The sequence below is a fragment of the Tenrec ecaudatus genome, chromosome 6 (assembly GCF_050624435.1).
Source record: "Tenrec ecaudatus isolate mTenEca1 chromosome 6, mTenEca1.hap1, whole genome shotgun sequence".
In the NCBI taxonomy this organism is placed as follows: Eukaryota; Metazoa; Chordata; class Mammalia; order Afrosoricida; family Tenrecidae; genus Tenrec; species Tenrec ecaudatus.
Genome location: NC_134535.1, coordinates 61,771,000 through 61,788,944, shown reverse-complemented (window position 1 = coordinate 61,788,944; position 17,945 = coordinate 61,771,000). Strand labels below are relative to the sequence as shown.

Genomic DNA, 17,945 nt, shown 5'->3' with positions numbered 1-17,945 from the left:
TAGATAAGGAAACTCTGGTACATACTCATAACGGAATACCATGCATCCCTCAAAAACAATGAAACCATGAAACATCTCATAACTTGGTGGGTCTGGAATTCATTAGGCTAAGCGAAATTAGCCAATCACAAAAGGTCAAATATTGTATGCGACCTACCATTAAAATAAACATCAAGACAAAAGCAAGTTCCTGCTTTCAAATCATCTAACCTTCTGTTCTAGCTTGCCAGGCAATAAGATGGTGTGCCTATCTAGAGCTCATGAACCATTGTGATGGCTACATAGTTTCATGTCAACTTGAAGATATATAAAAGTGTAGGGGTGGAGTTTAACCTGTCAATCATGTCAGCCTGATGATGATTCCTTGGGGTCCCATGGGGTCACTATGATTCCATAGCAGTGAGGTTGCTTATTTTTTTCCCCAACAAAATAATCATAGTGTTATAAACCATACATACATGAATGAATTTTGAGCTCGAACTTAATCGTAGCCCCAACCTAAGAACAATTAGTTCTTATGAAATATCCCTGTTTAAGTACCTACCCCCATGAAGTGATCACTGAAGAAATGGGTGCTATAGCAAAGTGCGGTGCAGAAAGAGAGGGTGCCCGGCTATCAGAAAGAACAGCGTATGGGGTCTAAAGTCTTGTCTTAAGACAACCAGCCATCTAAATGAGGCCATCTCCGAACGTGCCCTTGGCCATCAATGACAGGGGAGTTGCATGTGCAGGACCAGGCTGCTCCAACAGTTCCCTGTGGGCTTGGGGGACACCGCGCCTTGGGTTCCAGGCGGGGAGAGTGTCCTGACCGACCTCTATGTGGGCCCGGTGCGGCGTTGATGGCCACGGACAAGATGAAGAATGAAATTGCTGCTGTTGTCTTCTTCACAAGGCTAGTTCGAAAACATGCCAGGTTGAAAAAAGAGGCAGTTGAGAGATTTGCTGAGAAATTGACTCTAATACTTCAAGAAAAGGATAAGAATCATAGATATCCTGCAAAACCATCAAAAGGGCAGGCCTACAGGTGCATTCAGTCCTGAATTTCAGAGGGTTGACCCCAGTGTCCTGAGAGCCTGTGAGAACTGCTGCGTCTTGTACAGTGACCTAGGCCTGCCGGAGAAGCGCACTCTCAGGGTGGACCTCTGTGCTGTCCATGTGGGGAGAAAGCAATGCCTTCATTGCTGCCAGCTTTGAACATGAGGATGCGAACAAGGACAAGATCTCCCAGAAAGTTACCCGGGCTCTTGATAAGGACCGCTCCGATGATCATTCAGGACCGTTTTCTTCATGTGACGATACCAGCAAGGAAGCACAACCCAGTGCAGAGACAGCTGCCCCTAGCCCTGTGGACCAGATTTCAGAGCTGCTGTTCCCACCTCTTCCAATGTGGTGTCCTTTGCCCCCCAAACCCCAGGAATGTACCTAGGGGGTGGCCATCATAGTCACGATCCACCTCCTGTTCCATTTGGTTTTCCAAATCAGGGAAGGAAGAATAAACTTGACTACCCAATTCCAGTGAGATGGATAGTTCTTCCTGGGGTGCATGCACTGCAACCGAAATCACTGGATTAATTCTCACATGTTAGCACCTTGTTACCTTCTTAAAAATTATTATCCTGGACTCTCACTCACTCAACTCTCACTCAACTCTCTCACTCACACTCACTCTGACCCACTCACTCTGACCCACTCACTCACTCACTCACTCACTCACTCACTCACTCTCACCCACTCACTCAACTCTCTCACTCACACTCACTCTCACCCACTCACTCTCACTCACTCACTCACTCAACTCACTCACACTCACTCACACTCACTCACTCTCTCACTCAACTCTCACTCACTCACTCACTCACTCTCACTCAACTCTCTCACTCATACTCACTCTCACCCACTCACTCTCTCACTCACTCTCCCACTCACTCTTTCACTCACTCACTCACTCTCCCACTAACCCCTAATTCACTCACTCACTCACTCACTCTCTCTCTCTCACGCACTCTCTCACTCACTCTCACTCTCTCACTAACTCACTTCCCCTCCCACTAACTCCCCAACTAAAAAAAAAAATTATTCTGTATCATGTTGAAAGACAGGTAAGTTAACCTTGACTGTGTTAAAAGCTCAAAGTCTGTATTCATTGTAGTAGTTAGATGAACTAAACCATCACATTTATCTTTATAGAGAACTTATTGAGAATAATCTTTTCTTAAATATATATATATATCCACTTTAGATATATTGATATACTTTGAGAAACTTTGTTAGTCAAGTGCCTAATATTTTAATATCAGATTTACATATTTATGTATTGTGCACCAACTTTGTTGAATATGAGAACACTATAGGAGTGGACAATCTGTTTTAGCACCTTTAAGCATACACTTTATGGAAAGTTTAAGCTGTTTGTACACAAGGATATCTATTTTGTGTCATTGTTTAGAGGACTTGAGCAAAATCATGTAGTTGAAAATAAAAAATCATTGGAGGCATGACCATGTGTTTCTCTGTGCATAAAACAGGCAAGGAGAAAGCAAAAGGTTTGTTCCATTTCAACATGTTTAATTACTTAGCAAAAAAAGAAAAAAACATAAAGGATTTCAGAATTTCCTTTTAAAAAAATCAACATAGTTTCATACATAAAACCAGCTGTTTTCCCCTAATGCTACAGTATCAAAATAGGCATTTAAAAGGATAAGATTCTCCAATGGTAGATAATTGAAAATATAAAACTAATAAAGCATATTATGGGATACGGAAAGGTTTTTTCCCCAGGTTGTCTGCTGCTTGCTAGCACATAGGGTGGGTAGTCAGCTGCTTAGATGTATTCTTCCTGAGGCCATCAGCTATCTAGAGCAATCAGACACTATTGTCTGTCCCAGCATAGGTGGGGCCCACACTGTACTGATAAGGATAGTGATTGTTTCCCTGAAGAAGAGCCCAGAGACAAAGTCAAACCAGCTGAAAGAGGATCCAGGTTAGACTGCCATCTTGAATCTAGGATCCGTCCATCTTGTCACATGTGTGCCCCTAGATTGTACTCATTCCTATTGCGTGTACATCCCTAGATTGTCCTCCTCCCATTGCTTGTGTTGCCTATGATACAAGCCCTTCCTGTTGTATGTTGTTACCTTATATAAACCTAAGTATATATAAGCCTTGGTTAGAAATATAATGTCCTCCTCCCTCTCTCTGCTTGGACCTGGCTGCTGAGATCATGGGCCATCCAGGAGGTGAGCATGTTACCGTAAAATGTGTCTGACTCCTTTATTGTACTCCCTCGCCTATCTTTCATACTCTCTATAACTTTACTGTGATCTTTAGATTATTATTATATATTATCCCCATACAGTTGTGTCTACGGACCCAGTGGTTGCTAGAAGCTTTACTCTAGCAGCATATTTTACTGTCAAAATTGCTCTTCACAGGATTTTCCTAACCAAGAACAAGGCTTATACTAATTTTGTTATTACATTAAACTGACATGCCTGTCATTTATAAAACAGAATTGTTCTTGTTCTTATATTTTGCCTTGTTAAAAAGCTTCTTCAAATATGTTAAAGTATTTAATAAATACTAAAATCAAAAGTAAATGAATAAATGAAGCCCTCTCATTTAGCCATCTAAGAAGCAGCACGATAGCACGTGTGATCCAAGAATTGTAAGCAATAAAATCCAAACCCAGAGGAGGGAATGGTTTTAGAGTTTAAGTTTTCAACACCCAGTTTTCAGGTGTTTGTGAAAGCTCAAAACCCATTTGCAGGGTCCCCATTTGCATGAAGTCACCGATTAATCCCCTCTGACTATGGATCAGACATGGAAAAGACCTCGTTACTCCCAGAGTACTTTGCAAGGAGGATTGCTGCAACTGTAGTTAGGTAAAAAATGTGACAACTTATCAGTGAACTCTCTCTTGACCCAATGTATAATTGCTTCAGTTTTTAACATTTTCTACTTTGTTGTCAATTGGCGTCTGTGTTTCATTGTGTCACTGTTGCTGGACCATTGGTATTCTGTCTTGATTTTGTGTGATTTTCTGTATTTGAAACCCAGATTAGGGTAAACCTATAGACACAACAACTGGATCAATAGATTGAAAGGGATATGACAGGGAGGCTAGCTGGAAATGGGGAGCTAACAACAACGATACAAGGAAGAAGACATGTCCTGGAATTGTTTGTAGTGATGGTTGCCCAATTCATGAATCTGATTGAATTATTGAAATGTATGGTATGTGAATTGTATGTCAGTGAAATTGTTAAAAAATAAACTAATTATTAAATAAAGAACAATGCAGCTGGAAATTAACTATAATTTTGTTTCCCCAAAAAAGGGCACTAGGATGGAAAAATAGGCTAATACTGGAATGCAGAGAAAAACTAGCTGGTCTGCTTTATGAAAAACAAACAAACACTAAAGTCACAAATAATAGGAAGTCCTTTTTTCCCTTCTTTTAAAAAAATAATCATTTTATCGGGGCGCTTACAAATCTTCTAACAAGCCATCGTTCAATTGCATTAAGCACGCAGGGACTTCTTTCAGAGGGAGGAGGTCCACTCGTTCCGTTGGTGTTTTTGATATCTGCAGGATGCAGTATCACTAGCTGACTTCTTTGGTGCTATGAGTCAAAGTCACCGCAACACCAGTGAGTTTTTGAGTTCTGGTTTTGGAGGTACCATTTTGTGGTCTAGCATAGTCTTCTAGTACTTTCTTTCATTCCTTTGCTATTTCTACCTCTGTTGCTAAATCCCAGTTCCATCTTTTGAGGAATTCCTCAATCCTTAAGTGTTAGGCCAACCGTTGCCAGGGGAAACCAGCCCCTAGCACATCATTACAGGTCGGTAGGCACAATTGTACAGCGATAATAAGTAAAGACGAGAGTAGAGTCATAGAGAGCATGAGAGATAAAAGAGAAGTATTTAAATAAATGGAGTCAGACATAATTCATGGTAGCATGCTCACCTCAGCCCCGCTTGGTGGTCCACCTGGAGGGAGAGAGAGAATCTTTAAGGCTGACCAAGGCTTTTATATTCTTTGGGAACATGCAAGGCCCCTAATTACAGGTGAAGACATACATCACAGGAAGGGGTTGTGCTATAGGTAATACAGTAATGGAAGGGGGTGATCTAGGGGGATCCACACATTAGGAAGAGGAGGGATTGGGGGTACACATGTGGCAGGGTGGGCGGATCCTAGATACAGGATGGCAGCCTAACTTTGGATGTCACTGAGCTGGTTTGGCCTGTTCCCTGGCTCGACTGATAGAGACCATTATGGGTAGGGTGTGAACTCCACCTAAGGAACCAAGCTAATGGTCGCAGGCCTTAGGGAGAAGTAATCCATTGTCTCCAGCAGCAGGGAGCAGGCCCACCCCTGTGGTGTGGGGAGACAGCAGTCTGGCAGCGACTGCCTTCAGGGAAGATGTCTGTAAGCATCTGACCGTCCCCCACAAACCTTCACCTCCAAAGCTTCTCCAGTCCTGAGCTTTGGTTTCCTATCACTGAATTCTCCATTATGTGATGCATCATCCAAAAACTCAACAACCCATTGTTATGCTCTCCAGACTTGTTCTTTGCCACCAGCATTATCATTCTTGGAGTCACTCTGTGTAATGTAGCAGCAGAAGTCCTCTATCCTCCCAGGGGAGAAACGAAACTAGAGACTGGTGGAAAGCTGATTCCTGAGGGGTGAAGGCCAGGTGTCCTGCCTCTCTCCAACCTTTTAAACAATGCTGACGCTGTTAGATAGCTAGGTTAAGGACAAAGGGGGTTGGCTCCCCAATGCCTGCAAAGGGCCCTAATACAGGGGTTGGAAAGAGATCAGGCACACTAATTAGACACATATGGGAAAGATCCAAACTGAGCATGCTCAGACACAAGCTCCGAACCTGGGCACGCAGACTAGGTCCAGCCCCATGACATCACATAGGTGGGACAAGACTCAGCCAGTAAGATCAGCCAATACCTTCAACAATGCCCCACCCCATCCCCACATAGTGGGGCAGGAGGGAATAAGAGCCTGTTGTTGGAAGAAGGCCCTGTCTCTTTTTTGACTCTGGTCTTGTTCAGCTGCAGGTGGAGGGTGGGGGTCTCTCTCACTTGCGGGTGCACAGGCACCTGCATGCCCCTCAGGGCCCGACTTGGGTCTACTGGGGGCCCAAATGCTCTTGGTTTCTTGACCTTTGGGGGTTCCCCAGTTCTACTTGTGGGTTTCACATTTCTGTTCTGTATTTTGTCCACTTGTTTTTTTGGTGCCCATTTGCAAACCCTGCCCAGCTTCTGCTAGACCCAGCATGCTTTCCAGAAATAGCAGGTACCCTTTCGAGACTATAGGACCTGAAACTTCCCTTTCCTCCATAAACACTCACTTGAATTCCAAAAGTGCTTCTGCCATGGGAATTCTTTCAGCGTGTGAGGTAAAGAACCGAGGTAAACCCCTCCTGAAACCCAACACCAGCGCCTTCCCTCGACATTCTCTGAATCTCTGGTGGGTTTAGAAATGTGTCTCACGACCGCCCAGAACTCACAGGTCACACTCATGATCATGGGGGTTATTAGGCAGTAACAGCACAATTCAGAATTTGGATCCACTTTGAAGTAATAAGTGGGCAGGACACAGTTCATGAGCTCTGCAAATAAGTACTTCAAAGGAAGGACCTCACTTGCCCGAAAGCTTCCTGTCAGAAGGTGTGCATTCGGTCAGCAAGCCTACTCTGGCTGCCAGGCAGCCCACAGCCAGCATGTTGTACCCGTATCCTAGTTCTGTACACTGTGCCATCTTGTGCCATCCCACCTGTGCTCCACTCGCAGCTCTTCTGGGTGGTGGTATTGAGGTACCTCCTTAACCTCTATGGAATTGGCCCTTTTAAGTTTACCAGAAGGGCAAAACTGACAAAGCCCCTGGGTAGGCCAAGCCACCTGGTTTGTATAACAATTGATCGATCCCTGCAAGGGTTTTCCATACCTATGTGCATAGTTGTCTCTTTACAAGATTGTGGCCTGACAAATTATTTTAGCAGAACTATAAACCTATTGTCAGAAAAGGCGCACATTAAACCCATTGCCCTGCACTCTGCTAGGTTCCATCAAGACAGGAAGTATGACTATCTTCTTCAGCATCCCCGTTACACCTCCAAATTCTATCACTTTTTTGCAGAACTCTTGAGACAATGATAAAGGGGAAAGTTGTACAGAAGGGGCTGGCCCAACCAGTCAGCACTTGCATTGGCTCGTGGTGGTCCTGTTAAGAAATCGTTTGAAGCCAATCACCTGTTGACATGTTGCCAGTGTCTGTTCACTGCCTACTCAGCCCAAGGCCCCGATTCCCTGACTTGGCATTTTAGGTGCCTCCAAATTGGTAGGGCTTTTTTCCCCTCACTTTCCTTTTCCCCAAGATTTCATAAAAGTTTGACTTTTGTGAAAAGTTTTATTTTTCATAAATAAAAAGTTATTTTTCAAGTAGCCTTTTTTTCTAATTTATTTTTTATTAGTCATTATTTAAGTCTTAGGAGGTCTGTTTGTTGGATATTAAATGACCACATATAGAAACATCTACTCTAAATTCTTTTTTTAAAAATCATTTTATTAGGGGCTCATACAACTCTTATCGCAATCCATACACACATCAATTGTGTAAAGCTCATTTGTACATTCATTGCCCTCATCATTCTCAAAACATTTCCTTTCCACTTAAGCCCCTGGCATCAGCTCCTCATTTTCTCCCCTCCCTCATGAGCCCTTGATAGTTTATAAATTATTATTTTGTCATTTCTTGCCCTGTCCGACGTCTCCCTTCACCCATTTTTCTGTTGTCTGTCCCCCAAGGAGGAGGTCCCATGTAGATCCTTGTAATCCGTTCCCTCTTTCCAACTCACTCTCCCTCTACCCTCCCTGTATCACAACTCACACCACTGGTCCTGAAGGGATCATCCGCCCTAGATTCCCTGTGTTTCCAGTTCCTATCTGTACCAGTGTACATCCTCTGGTCTAGCCAGACTTGCAAGGTAGAATTCGGATCATGACAGGGAGGCTGGAGAAGCATTTAGGAACCAGAGGAAAGTTGTCTTTTTCATCGTTGCTATATCACACCTTGACTGGCTCATTTCCTCCCCTATACCCCTCTGCAAGGGGATCTCCAGTGGCCGACAAATGGGCTTTGGGTCTCCACTCTGTACTCCCCGCCTTATTCACTGTGGTAAGATTTTTTTGTTCTGATGATGCCTTATACCTGATCCCTTCAACACCTTGTGATCACACAGGCTGGTGTGCTTCTTCCATGTGGGCTTTGTTGTTTCTGAGCTAGATGGCTGTCAAGCACCCTTCTGACATTTTCAAATCTGGACTGTTAAAATCTGATCTTCCTTGTACATGAAATTTTTGTTAGGAGCTCTTGAGTTTAGACTCATAGTGACCTCACATAACACAGAGGTTTCTTGGCTTGAATCTTTAAGGGAAGAGATCCCCAGGTCTGTTCCCTAGCCAGGTGTGGGAGTAGAGTCACAACCTTGTCTTCTGTTTTTTGTCTTAACATCTCTCAAGACACAAAAGATGTAGGTAGCCTTCTGGGAGGCCTTTGTGAACTGCCCCAATCTGCACTAAACTATTTGAGCTCTTGGAATCGGTTCCTCTTTTTTCCTTTCTCCCCTCCCCCACCCCCAGTGGCCCCTTGATAAATTATTTTCATATCTTATACCAACAGCTGTTTCCCTTCCCCCAGTTTCTGCTGTTAGTCCCCCTGAGGAGGCGGCAGGTGTGTGTGTGTGTTATGTGTTGATCATTTCAATGGTTTTCCCCTTCCTCCCATCCTCCCCCCACCTTCCTCCTACTCTCCTGGTATCTGTACTCACTCCCATTTCTGTTCCCGAGGGGTTTATCTGACCTGGATTCCATGTGTCTTGAGTTCTTAACTGTACCAGTGTGCATGCTTGGGTCTAGCCTGAAGAGAAAGGCAGGACTGGGGTTATGATGGTGGGGGCAGAGGAACCCTCAAAGAACCAGAGGAAAATTGTGTGTTCATTGAGGCTATACAGCACCCTGGTTGACTCATCCCTTCCTTGTGACCCTTCTGTGAGAGGATGTCCAATTATCAAGAGATGGGCTTTGGGTCTCTGCTCTGACCCCCCCCCCCCTTGTTCTCAGCTATATGCTTGTTTGTTTGTTTTGGGTCTTCTGATGCCTTTTATCTGACTTCATGATCGCAAAGGCTGGTGTGCTTCTTCCATGTGGACTTTGTCAGCTAGATTGTTGCTTGTTTAACTTCAATCCTTTAAGACCCCAGGCACCATCAGCTTTCTTCACATTTGCTTGTGCACCCATTTTGTCTTCAGCGATTGTGCAAGGAGGGTGAACATCACAGAATGCCAGGTGGTTAGAACAAAGTGTTCTTGCATTGAGGGAGGGCTTGAGCAGAGGCTCAGAATCCATCCACTACCTCAATGTATTGTTCTGTAAATATATGGACATAGGAATTACTAAGAGGCAGAAGTGGGAGCGTGATGGTGGGGCAAGAGAAGGGAAAATGAAAACAAATGTTCTAAATATGAAAAGGACTACCTTCCTTATGCCCCACTCACTATTATTTCACTCTTCCAAGTGGAACATTTCTACGTCTGTGTAGGGTCCGTATTATGAGCTAAAGTCTTACTTAAAAATAAATTTAGAACCTATGGAGACAGCCAGTAGAATAAGGGTTCTTGGAGGGTAGAGTGTGTGTGTAAAAGGGCGATGATATAAATAAGTTCAAGAATGTTTTTAAACTGACTGTGGTAGCAATTGTACAATATTGCTTGATGTGATTGAACTGTGGGCTGATACACCACCTGTATTACCTCCCAGTAAAAAGGTTTTGGAAAAACAATAAATTTAAAACAAGGCTCGAAAGAATTCTCATTTGTGTAAATCTCCAGCGGCTGCTGATGTGGGCTAAAATAGAGCTGTAACCCTTGGTTTAGCACCACCTGGACCTGGGTTTGAATCCGCTCCGTTTCCACAGCTGCTGGAATACGAAAAGGGCTCAAGTTTCAGACGTCTTGAGCGCGGCCCCAGCAAAGCTGCCCCGCGGGGCCCGCCCAACGGCGCCGCGGGAAACCGGGGCGAAGCCCGGCGCGCGACCCGTACCCCGACGCCCGCCTCAGGACCGGCACCCGGCGGAGCCGCGGGGCCCCGGCGCCCGCCGCCGAGCTCCGGAACCCCGCTTCGCGGCCTCGGGGGAGAGCCGGGACGCACGACGCTGCGACCCCTCCCCTAATTGGCGCAGGCCGAGGCCTGGGCGCGCGCGCGCAAACGCCCGGATGGACCGCAACTTCCGGCGCGCTCGCCTTGGGCGGTAGGAGGCGCGCGAGGGGGAACCTTCACCAACGCCGTTCCTTTGGGGCCTCTGAGGGCCCTGCGTGGCAGGAAGGGGGGATGGGACACGAAGCCCACCCCGAGGGGCAGCCCTGGCCCTTCTGAGCGAGTCCCCGCCGCTTTCGAAGCCGAGCTCCTTCGGCCCTCCAGTGTGCGGGCGCCCCGGCGGCGCGGGCCCTGCGAGTGGAATGGTCGCCCAGGCCGAGGCCGGCGGACTTCCGCGGGCTCCGTGAAGGGCGCCGGGAAGACCGAGGATCCCCTCCCCCTCGCCCCCGGCGCAGCCCCGCGCGGTGAGAAGCAGGTAACGGCCGGGAAGGGCACGGTCAGCGCTGTGTCGCATCTGGGACTTTGGTCTCCTTCCGCGGGCTGGCCGTCGTCGCCTCGCGCTGCGCGCAGCCTTTGTGTGGTTCCTGGCGGGGGTCGCGGGGCAACGTGGTTCGGGGTTTGTTTAGAGGCGAGGTTTCACCGCCCGTGAGGAAGGCGGGCTTTCGGGACTTCGCTCTGGGGAGGGGCTGGGGGTGGGTGGGTCTCGCCGAAGGCCGGGACAAAGGTCACGGGCGGGGCGGGGGCTGCGGGATTTCCGACGCCCCCCTGGCCGGGGTCCGAGGGAGCACAGGTGCCTGTTTGGGAAGCTTGTCGAAACGGGCTGGCGTCCCTGGGCGAGATTGGGCTGATTCAGCGGGCAGGTTGACTCAGCTTTTCCTCTTGGGCTGGTCAAGTTCGGACACGTTCCGAATCTGCAGGAAAAGGAGCTAAGCCCGGACTTGCCTCCCGCTGCGGCTATTTAAAAAGCAGGTCTCTCCCGGGCTGTGCTCATTGCTGGCTGCAAGCGGCCCACGCCTTTCCCCCAGCTGATCCCAGGTAAGGCCCCGCTTGCTATTATTGGCTTTGGTTTTAATATAAATCTGCTTTAGATACGATTATAAACCTTCTTTGTACATGATTTTGTCTTTTTCACAGATGTTTCGTTATTTCAACTTTTCATCATTTGTGTTGTTTCTTTTTTTGGTTTGTGTTTCACACTTGTAGGCAAATGTGCAATACCAGCATGTCTGTGTCTTCTACGGATGGTGCTGCTCCAAGCACCTCACAGATTCCTGCTTCAGAACAAGAGACGCTGGTTGGTATTTTTGGCCCGAGTGTTAACTTTTTAGACGTTTTATTTAGTTAATTGACGACCACTGCAGCTCTTTAGGTGGAAATTTAAGTGCATTGCTTTACTCTCGTGGGCTGCAGGTTAGACCTACCAGCCCCTGGGGGAGAAAGATGCAGCTCCTTGCTCCGGTTAAGATTTACGTTTTCAGGGACCCTGTCCTGTATAGGGTCGCTGTGGGATGGCATTGGGTTGTTAGCCTAGTTCTGCTTGTGTGAGACCAGACTGCATGGAGCACAAGTTAACTTTAAGAATCAGTCAATAGTTTATGATCCCTTTATTCAGCCAACTTTAAAAAGGAATTTAATTACATTCTTAAACACAGATGCCGAAGTTATGCATATGTAACTTTTTTTCTACCTTAAACTGTCAAACGTTTTCTTGGAAGCACAGATCCCATTCATGCGGGTTGTGCAGACAGGCTTCTACACATTTAGAGTTATGGTCTTGGGAACCTACAGGGAAGTTTGTCGGGGTTGCTGTGAGTCCAAATTGACTCCATGGCAGTGAGTTTGGCATTTTGATAAAGTTAAAAACAGAAAATCTAGTCTTTCATTCCTCCGTCTGTCCTTAGATCTTTTTTCTACGTGTGTCCACATAGGTACCACCTGTATGAGGGGGCTTCAGAAAGTTAGTTCATGGGACAACAGAACTAAGCAAATGGAACTTTTCCCACAAGCTTTTTGAAGGCCCGTCATATGTTTAAATTTGTGTTACAGTCTTGTTGATGGTATTTTACTGCAGCAGGGCGGCACTGATGGTGTAGTGCGGTTGGTGTTCTCCACCCATGTCAATGACTAAAACCATTTTTTTGACGGCGGCATGTTCACTAGCATGACTAAACCGTTTTAGAAATTGTGCCTTTACTGATGGATTTTAAGATGCTGTCTTACTTGTATTTTCCTAATTTCTGCTGGAGCTAGGCATCTTTTCATTGAAGTCACTTGTGCTGCTTCTGGAATTAACCTGGTTCACTTATCTAATTTCTTGTAGGCTGTTGTAGATATATATATATATTTTAACAATTAGTAGTAGTTCTGTGTGCCAAGTACGTTTTAAATTTTTTTTTGGTTACAAAAGTTTCATTTAATTTTATGTTGGCCTCTGAGAAATCTTGAGTTTTATGAAGTCAAATTTGTAGATTTTTCTTTTTAATTTCACACACTTTGGAAGCCCTCTTTCGTATCAAGGTTATGCAAATTATTCCGGTGGTTCTTCCTCCACCTACTGGTTTTGTTTTTTATATCTAGACCTGTAGGTAGAATTGCTCTTTTTTAAAAATTCAAAGTTAAGATTGGTATTGTCTTTTCTAGTAATTTTCTTGTTAGTGTAGCTTGTGTGTGCCTGCTAGTCACTTCTGACTCTAGCAGCCGTGTATGACAGAATAGGGCAGCCTCATTGGGTTTCTTGAGCCATAATGTCCATGGGAACCAAAAATAGTGGGTTTGAACCTCCTCTCTTTAGCATCTGAGCACTTCAGCATTGCGCCGCCAAGGCCCCTTGCATTCCTCAGTCTCAGTAAACGACTAGTGACTATCTGTAGAAGAGTCATACTCTGAAGATACTTTATGTAATTTGAAGTTAACCTAACATACTGAGGGTGTTAAAAGGTAGGGTTATATAGTTCATATATAAGCAGTTTTATTCCATATAAAATGTTTTTTGAGCATGTCTCAGCCATCACTGGGTAGCTGCAGACAAATTCTCTAAGTGACACTCTTGTCTTAGTCTGGTAGGGTATCTTAAAAAAACTAATTAAAACTAGATATTGAGGGCATCTGCTAGGCAGCCAGTTCAATTCAAGGCAGAGAGGTCAGCTTGGAAGGTTTTTTTGGGGGATTGGGGGGAGGGGCTCCAAAGGAATAATTTGATGGATTTTCTTATAGGACACAGAATCATCATGGAAACTTTTTATGAAGATGTTCTCAGAAAATTGAAAACTGCATTGGGGTGTGTGTGTGTGGGGGGGGCGTGTCCCAGAAAGTTACACTGAGGAATTTTTTTTCCTTTAAGAGAATGCCTACTATTTTTTGAGGGTAGCAAGGGCGGTCCTATGAATTTCACTGGGAAACCTTACCTCATCCACTCTGCAGTCCTGGTTTTTTGCCCTTTCAGACTTCTTTTTGTTCCTCAAACTCAAATGACATATCAAAGGAACATTGCTTGAGTCCCCTGAGGATGCCCAAACTGGTGTTGGACATGATGTAAATTGAAGAGCACAGAACTGTTCAGGGAAAAGCTAGAAAGTTGGAAATTATACCTTTAGAAGTGTATAGACTTAAAAAGCTAAAAACAAAAGCAACTGTATAGACCAGTGGTTCTCCATGTTCCTACTGCCACAACCCTTTCATACAGTTCATTTTGTGACCCCAACCATAACATTGTTTTCTTTTTTTAAAAGTCATTTTACTGGGGGCTCGTATAATTCTCACAATCCATGCATCCATCCATTGTGTCAAGCACATTTGTACATTTGTTGCCATCATTCTCAAAATATTTGTTTTCTAATTGAGCCCTTGATAACAGCTCCTCCATAAAATTATTTTCATTGCTACTTCCTAACTATAATTTTGCTAGTTAGGAATCGTAATGTAAACATCTGATATCCAGGATGTATTTTCATTGTTAAAATAGAACATAAAGCATGGTGATTAATCACAAAAAATATGTAATTATATATTGTGAAATATTTATTTCTAATTACAAATAAATGAATTTTTGTTTTGAAGCATGGTATAGCTTGGGTAACAAGTCTTCATGCCGGGTACTTGTATGTGGGTGGACCCACCTGGAGACTGAGAAAGACGTGTCTCGGTTCCTAGACCATCAGAAATAAGTGTTTTCCGATGGTCTTAGATGACCCTACAGGGGTCGTTTGACCCTCAAAGGGGTCTTGACCCACAGGTTGAGAACTGCTGGTATGGACTGAGATAGGACTTAGATAGGTGCTGTGTAGGGAAGCAATAGCTTCACATTTTGATTTTTAACCCAGATTTTTGAGTTCTTTAATACTTTGTGGCTTACACACTTTGGAGGAGGAGTTTTTGTTTATGCAAAGTTCATTCTCTACATAACCTGAAAAGTGTGCATGTGTAAGCAAGTAGCAAAACATTTGTGTGGTCAAAATAATGATTCAGTCCTATGTTTATTTGTATATTTTAAGTTTTCAGTAATTAAATATTGTGTATTCTCTTGATTAGCTGTAAACATTCTTTAAAAAGTTTTTGATGATGAGTTAGGTGAAGGTTCACAGAACAAACTAGTTTTCCATTCTACAGGTCATATACATTTTGTCTCCTGTCATTGATTACAATCCCCACAGTGTAGCATCACTTATCCCTTTCCTTCCTGTGTTTCCTACTTCCCTTCCCCCCTCCCACTCCTCCCAAACCGTCCTACCTTCTGAACTTGGCCCTTACACCTGTGGTTCCATATTGATCTCCAATGGCTGATTGTGGTAAGGATTGTGTATCTACCTTGTGGACCTGTTTTGCTTTACTCTTAACCACGATGAGTTCATTTTCAGATCTGAAGGGTGGCTGTGGGTCATGGTCTCAGGAGTAACACATGATTTTTAAATCTCAATGAGAATTAGGTTTTTAAACTGGAATGCTATCAGAGGTGTGAGGCAGTCTGTGTGGGAGACGCAAATTATAGTTTCCAGATTGTAATGTAGGCAGCGTGCAGGGCTAGAGTGTCTGCACATCATATTCCTTTCTCGTTTGTCAATTGCTCTCTCAGTACCACTTCCCAAAGCCTTTAGAATCGGGATCAAGCAAGCCAGAGCTTATTGAAATTTACCCACATTCATGTTTATAATTTGCTGTTATAATGGCAAACTTAAGTCATTGTGACATAACCATATATCACACAGCTTAAAATATTTATCACCTGGCTCTTTTCAGAAAAAGTTTTCCCATCCTGATCTACTTGGTAGGCTTGAGTAGAGGTCATTTGTCTTTTCTGGTTGTTGCAGTACTCAGCAGGGTTTGGTGTATACTGAAGCTCAGTAACTGTTCCTCAAGCATTTATTTAAATTGTAGAGCATCTGAGTCAGTGTAGCAGTATAAATGCTAGGTTGTAGTTGCAGTCTGTGATCCATCAGCTTGAGTTCAGTCAGCTCTCTAGCCTTCAGGAAGCACCTGAATCTTTCCCATACTCTGCTGCCCCGTGCTAGTGTGGGGACAGATGGTGCTACAGTATGCGCAGAGGAAATCCAGACGGGTTGTTTCCATTTGCCTTGGGGCCTGTCTCTACAACTCTGCCACACTCCCATTCCTGAGATGGAAGGGGTTTTGAGGACTTTGGAGCTGGAGTTGGGGCCCTGGTGATGTGTAGTCGGTTGTGCATTAAGCTGCTGATCGAAAGGTCAGTGGTTCAGTCCCACCAGGTCCACAGGAGAAAAATGAGGTTGCCTACTCCCATAAAGATAAAAGATTTCAGAAACCTAGAGCGGCAGCTCCACTCTGCTCTGTAAGGTTGCTGTGACTCATCATCAACTGGCCGGGAGTGAGTTTGGGCTTGTTTCTGTGTGTGGTGGTGATTGAACCTTCAGAATCCTTATCTGTGGAAAGGGAACATTGGGAAAAGGACCTACCCTACTCAAACCAGTTGTTCTCTTAGAGTCTGTACCAGGTTATCCTTGGGAATTCCATTTTTAGTTGTTTGAGTATGTAAAGCAGTAGGGTGCTTTGAGGTGGCCAGAGTTTTTGAGAGCCCTGGTGGCTTTTGGGGCTGCTAACCTTAAGGTTGGAGGTTCAAGCTCACCAGCTGCTCCTGGGAAAAAAGATGATGCTGTCTACTCCTATACAGATTGGCAGGCTTGGAACTTACATGCTCACTGTGAGTCAGGATCAACTTGATGTCAGGGTTGTTTTTGTTTGTTTTTAAATAAAAATTTAGCCTTCCTTGACATTTGTGTAGTCATCTTCCCCAACTTTTTTTCCCAAACCCTCTTGACATTGTAGTACATGGTCTATGTAGGTTAACTAGTACATTTAAAAAGTACTGACTTAGGTTTTGAAATTTAGCCTTGTGAGATGATTAAACCTTGTGTCTCTTGCCTTAATTGAATAACTACACCATATTTGCTGAAAAGCTTATAGTGCTAGACTGATTTTGGAGTTATAATATCAATTCTGTCTTTTATAGGTAAGACCAAAGCCATTGCTTTTGAAGTTGTTGAAGTCTGTTGGTGCACAGAAAGACACTTATACTATGAAAGAGGTACGCTTATCTTACAGATAAATAAGCTAATATCTTATTATATGTAACCATTCTCAGTGTTTCCAGGACCAAGGGGATAATTGACCAGCCAGAGTGGTTTTCAAGTAACATTATTAGAGACTATATAAGTTGAAATTGACTGGATGATGGCATTGGGTTTGTTTTGGTGTTTTGGAGAAGGTGATAAAGTATTTGGATTTTACTTTGAAGCTGACGACATATCTTGAGTTTCCCTTCTCAACTGGGAACTCAGAGACCAGTGGAAGCAAGGGTTCTAACCTTTGTTACCTGACCCCATTTGGCAAACTGGGGTAACACCCATATAGCCCTTCTCAAAATCATGTTTTTAATTTCACAGAATAAAATACACAGTATTACAAAGGAACCGTTATATTACAAAGCAGTTACCAAAATAGCTAGCATTATTAAATTTGTGATACATGCTTTTGAATTTTTAACATTAAATGATAAGATTGAGCATTATGTATCTATATAATCTTGAAGCAGTGAGGAGTATAAATGATATTTGGAGATGTTTTTGACAAGCAGGATATGAAATGAAATACATATTGCTAATACCAATGTGGCTTGCTGCCTACATTTGTAATTGAAAGAAGAGCTAAATTTTAGTTAGTGGAAATAGATAGAGACTTTTTCCTTCTCATCCACATTAATGGAGTCACTGAATTCTATCCGTGTCCCTTTTGGGAGTCCACGGCACTCAAGTTAACAATCTCTCAAGTAGGGATGTGTGAGAATAGAATAGTAAACTTTCTGGAGTTGAGCATAGCTCATGAATGTGCTAGTTACAGGAACACATCATTTCAATGTATTTGTTATAAGACTTTATGCACAAAATAACTTTGAGTGACCATTGGGGCCACCCTAGGCAAAATTGCAATGTGTGTAATGTGCTTAGTCACACTGCTCCCACATAGCTCATGAGGACCACAGTGCTTAGGGCACGGAAGTGCCTGCCTCTGTCAGGGTAGTGGGGCAGGAGGGAATTCCAGACCCTTTCCTTTCCAGCCAAATGAGTGTTCAGTAGAAGGACTCTGGTTTCTCTTCCTCTTCTGTGCTGGGAAGCCATCTTTCAATCCATAGTTACATAGCAATATCAAACCTGGAATCAGCTTAATCAACATCTGTAGTGCTTGTAGGGGATAGTATTGCCTTACGTGATGTTTTTAGGACTGTTGACTTGGGTTTGATGTTCTTAC

At 44.1% G+C, this 17,945-nt stretch overlaps 1 protein-coding gene, 1 non-coding gene and 1 pseudogene across 5 annotated transcripts in view; all 3 read left to right on the top strand.

Annotated features, from left to right (window-relative positions):
* Positions 1-854: 854 nt before the first annotated feature.
* Positions 855-10,330, top strand: LOC142451419 (protein BTG3 pseudogene; annotated as a pseudogene).
* Positions 10,331-10,337: 7 nt separating this feature from the next.
* The window catches only part of MDM2 (MDM2 proto-oncogene), a 29,126-nt gene continuing 21,518 nt past the window's right edge, over positions 10,338-17,945 (top strand). The window contains exons 1-3 of one of the 4 annotated variants that reach the window (XM_075551310.1): positions 10,338-10,647; positions 11,376-11,466; positions 16,651-16,725. In XM_075551310.1, the coding sequence (XP_075407425.1) occupies positions 11,380-11,466; positions 16,651-16,725 (162 nt within the window). In that variant the 5' untranslated portion in view covers positions 10,338-10,647; positions 11,376-11,379. Of the gene's footprint in view, positions 10,648-11,037; positions 11,208-11,375; positions 11,467-16,650; positions 16,726-17,945 lie in introns of those variants that run through there. The other 3 variants (XM_075551311.1, XM_075551313.1, XM_075551312.1) reach the window with 3 other exon arrangements.
* On the top strand, positions 15,638-15,771 carry LOC142452247 (small nucleolar RNA SNORA55). The gene has a single exon (XR_012785270.1). It is a non-coding gene; the product is annotated as a small nucleolar RNA SNORA55 (small nucleolar RNA).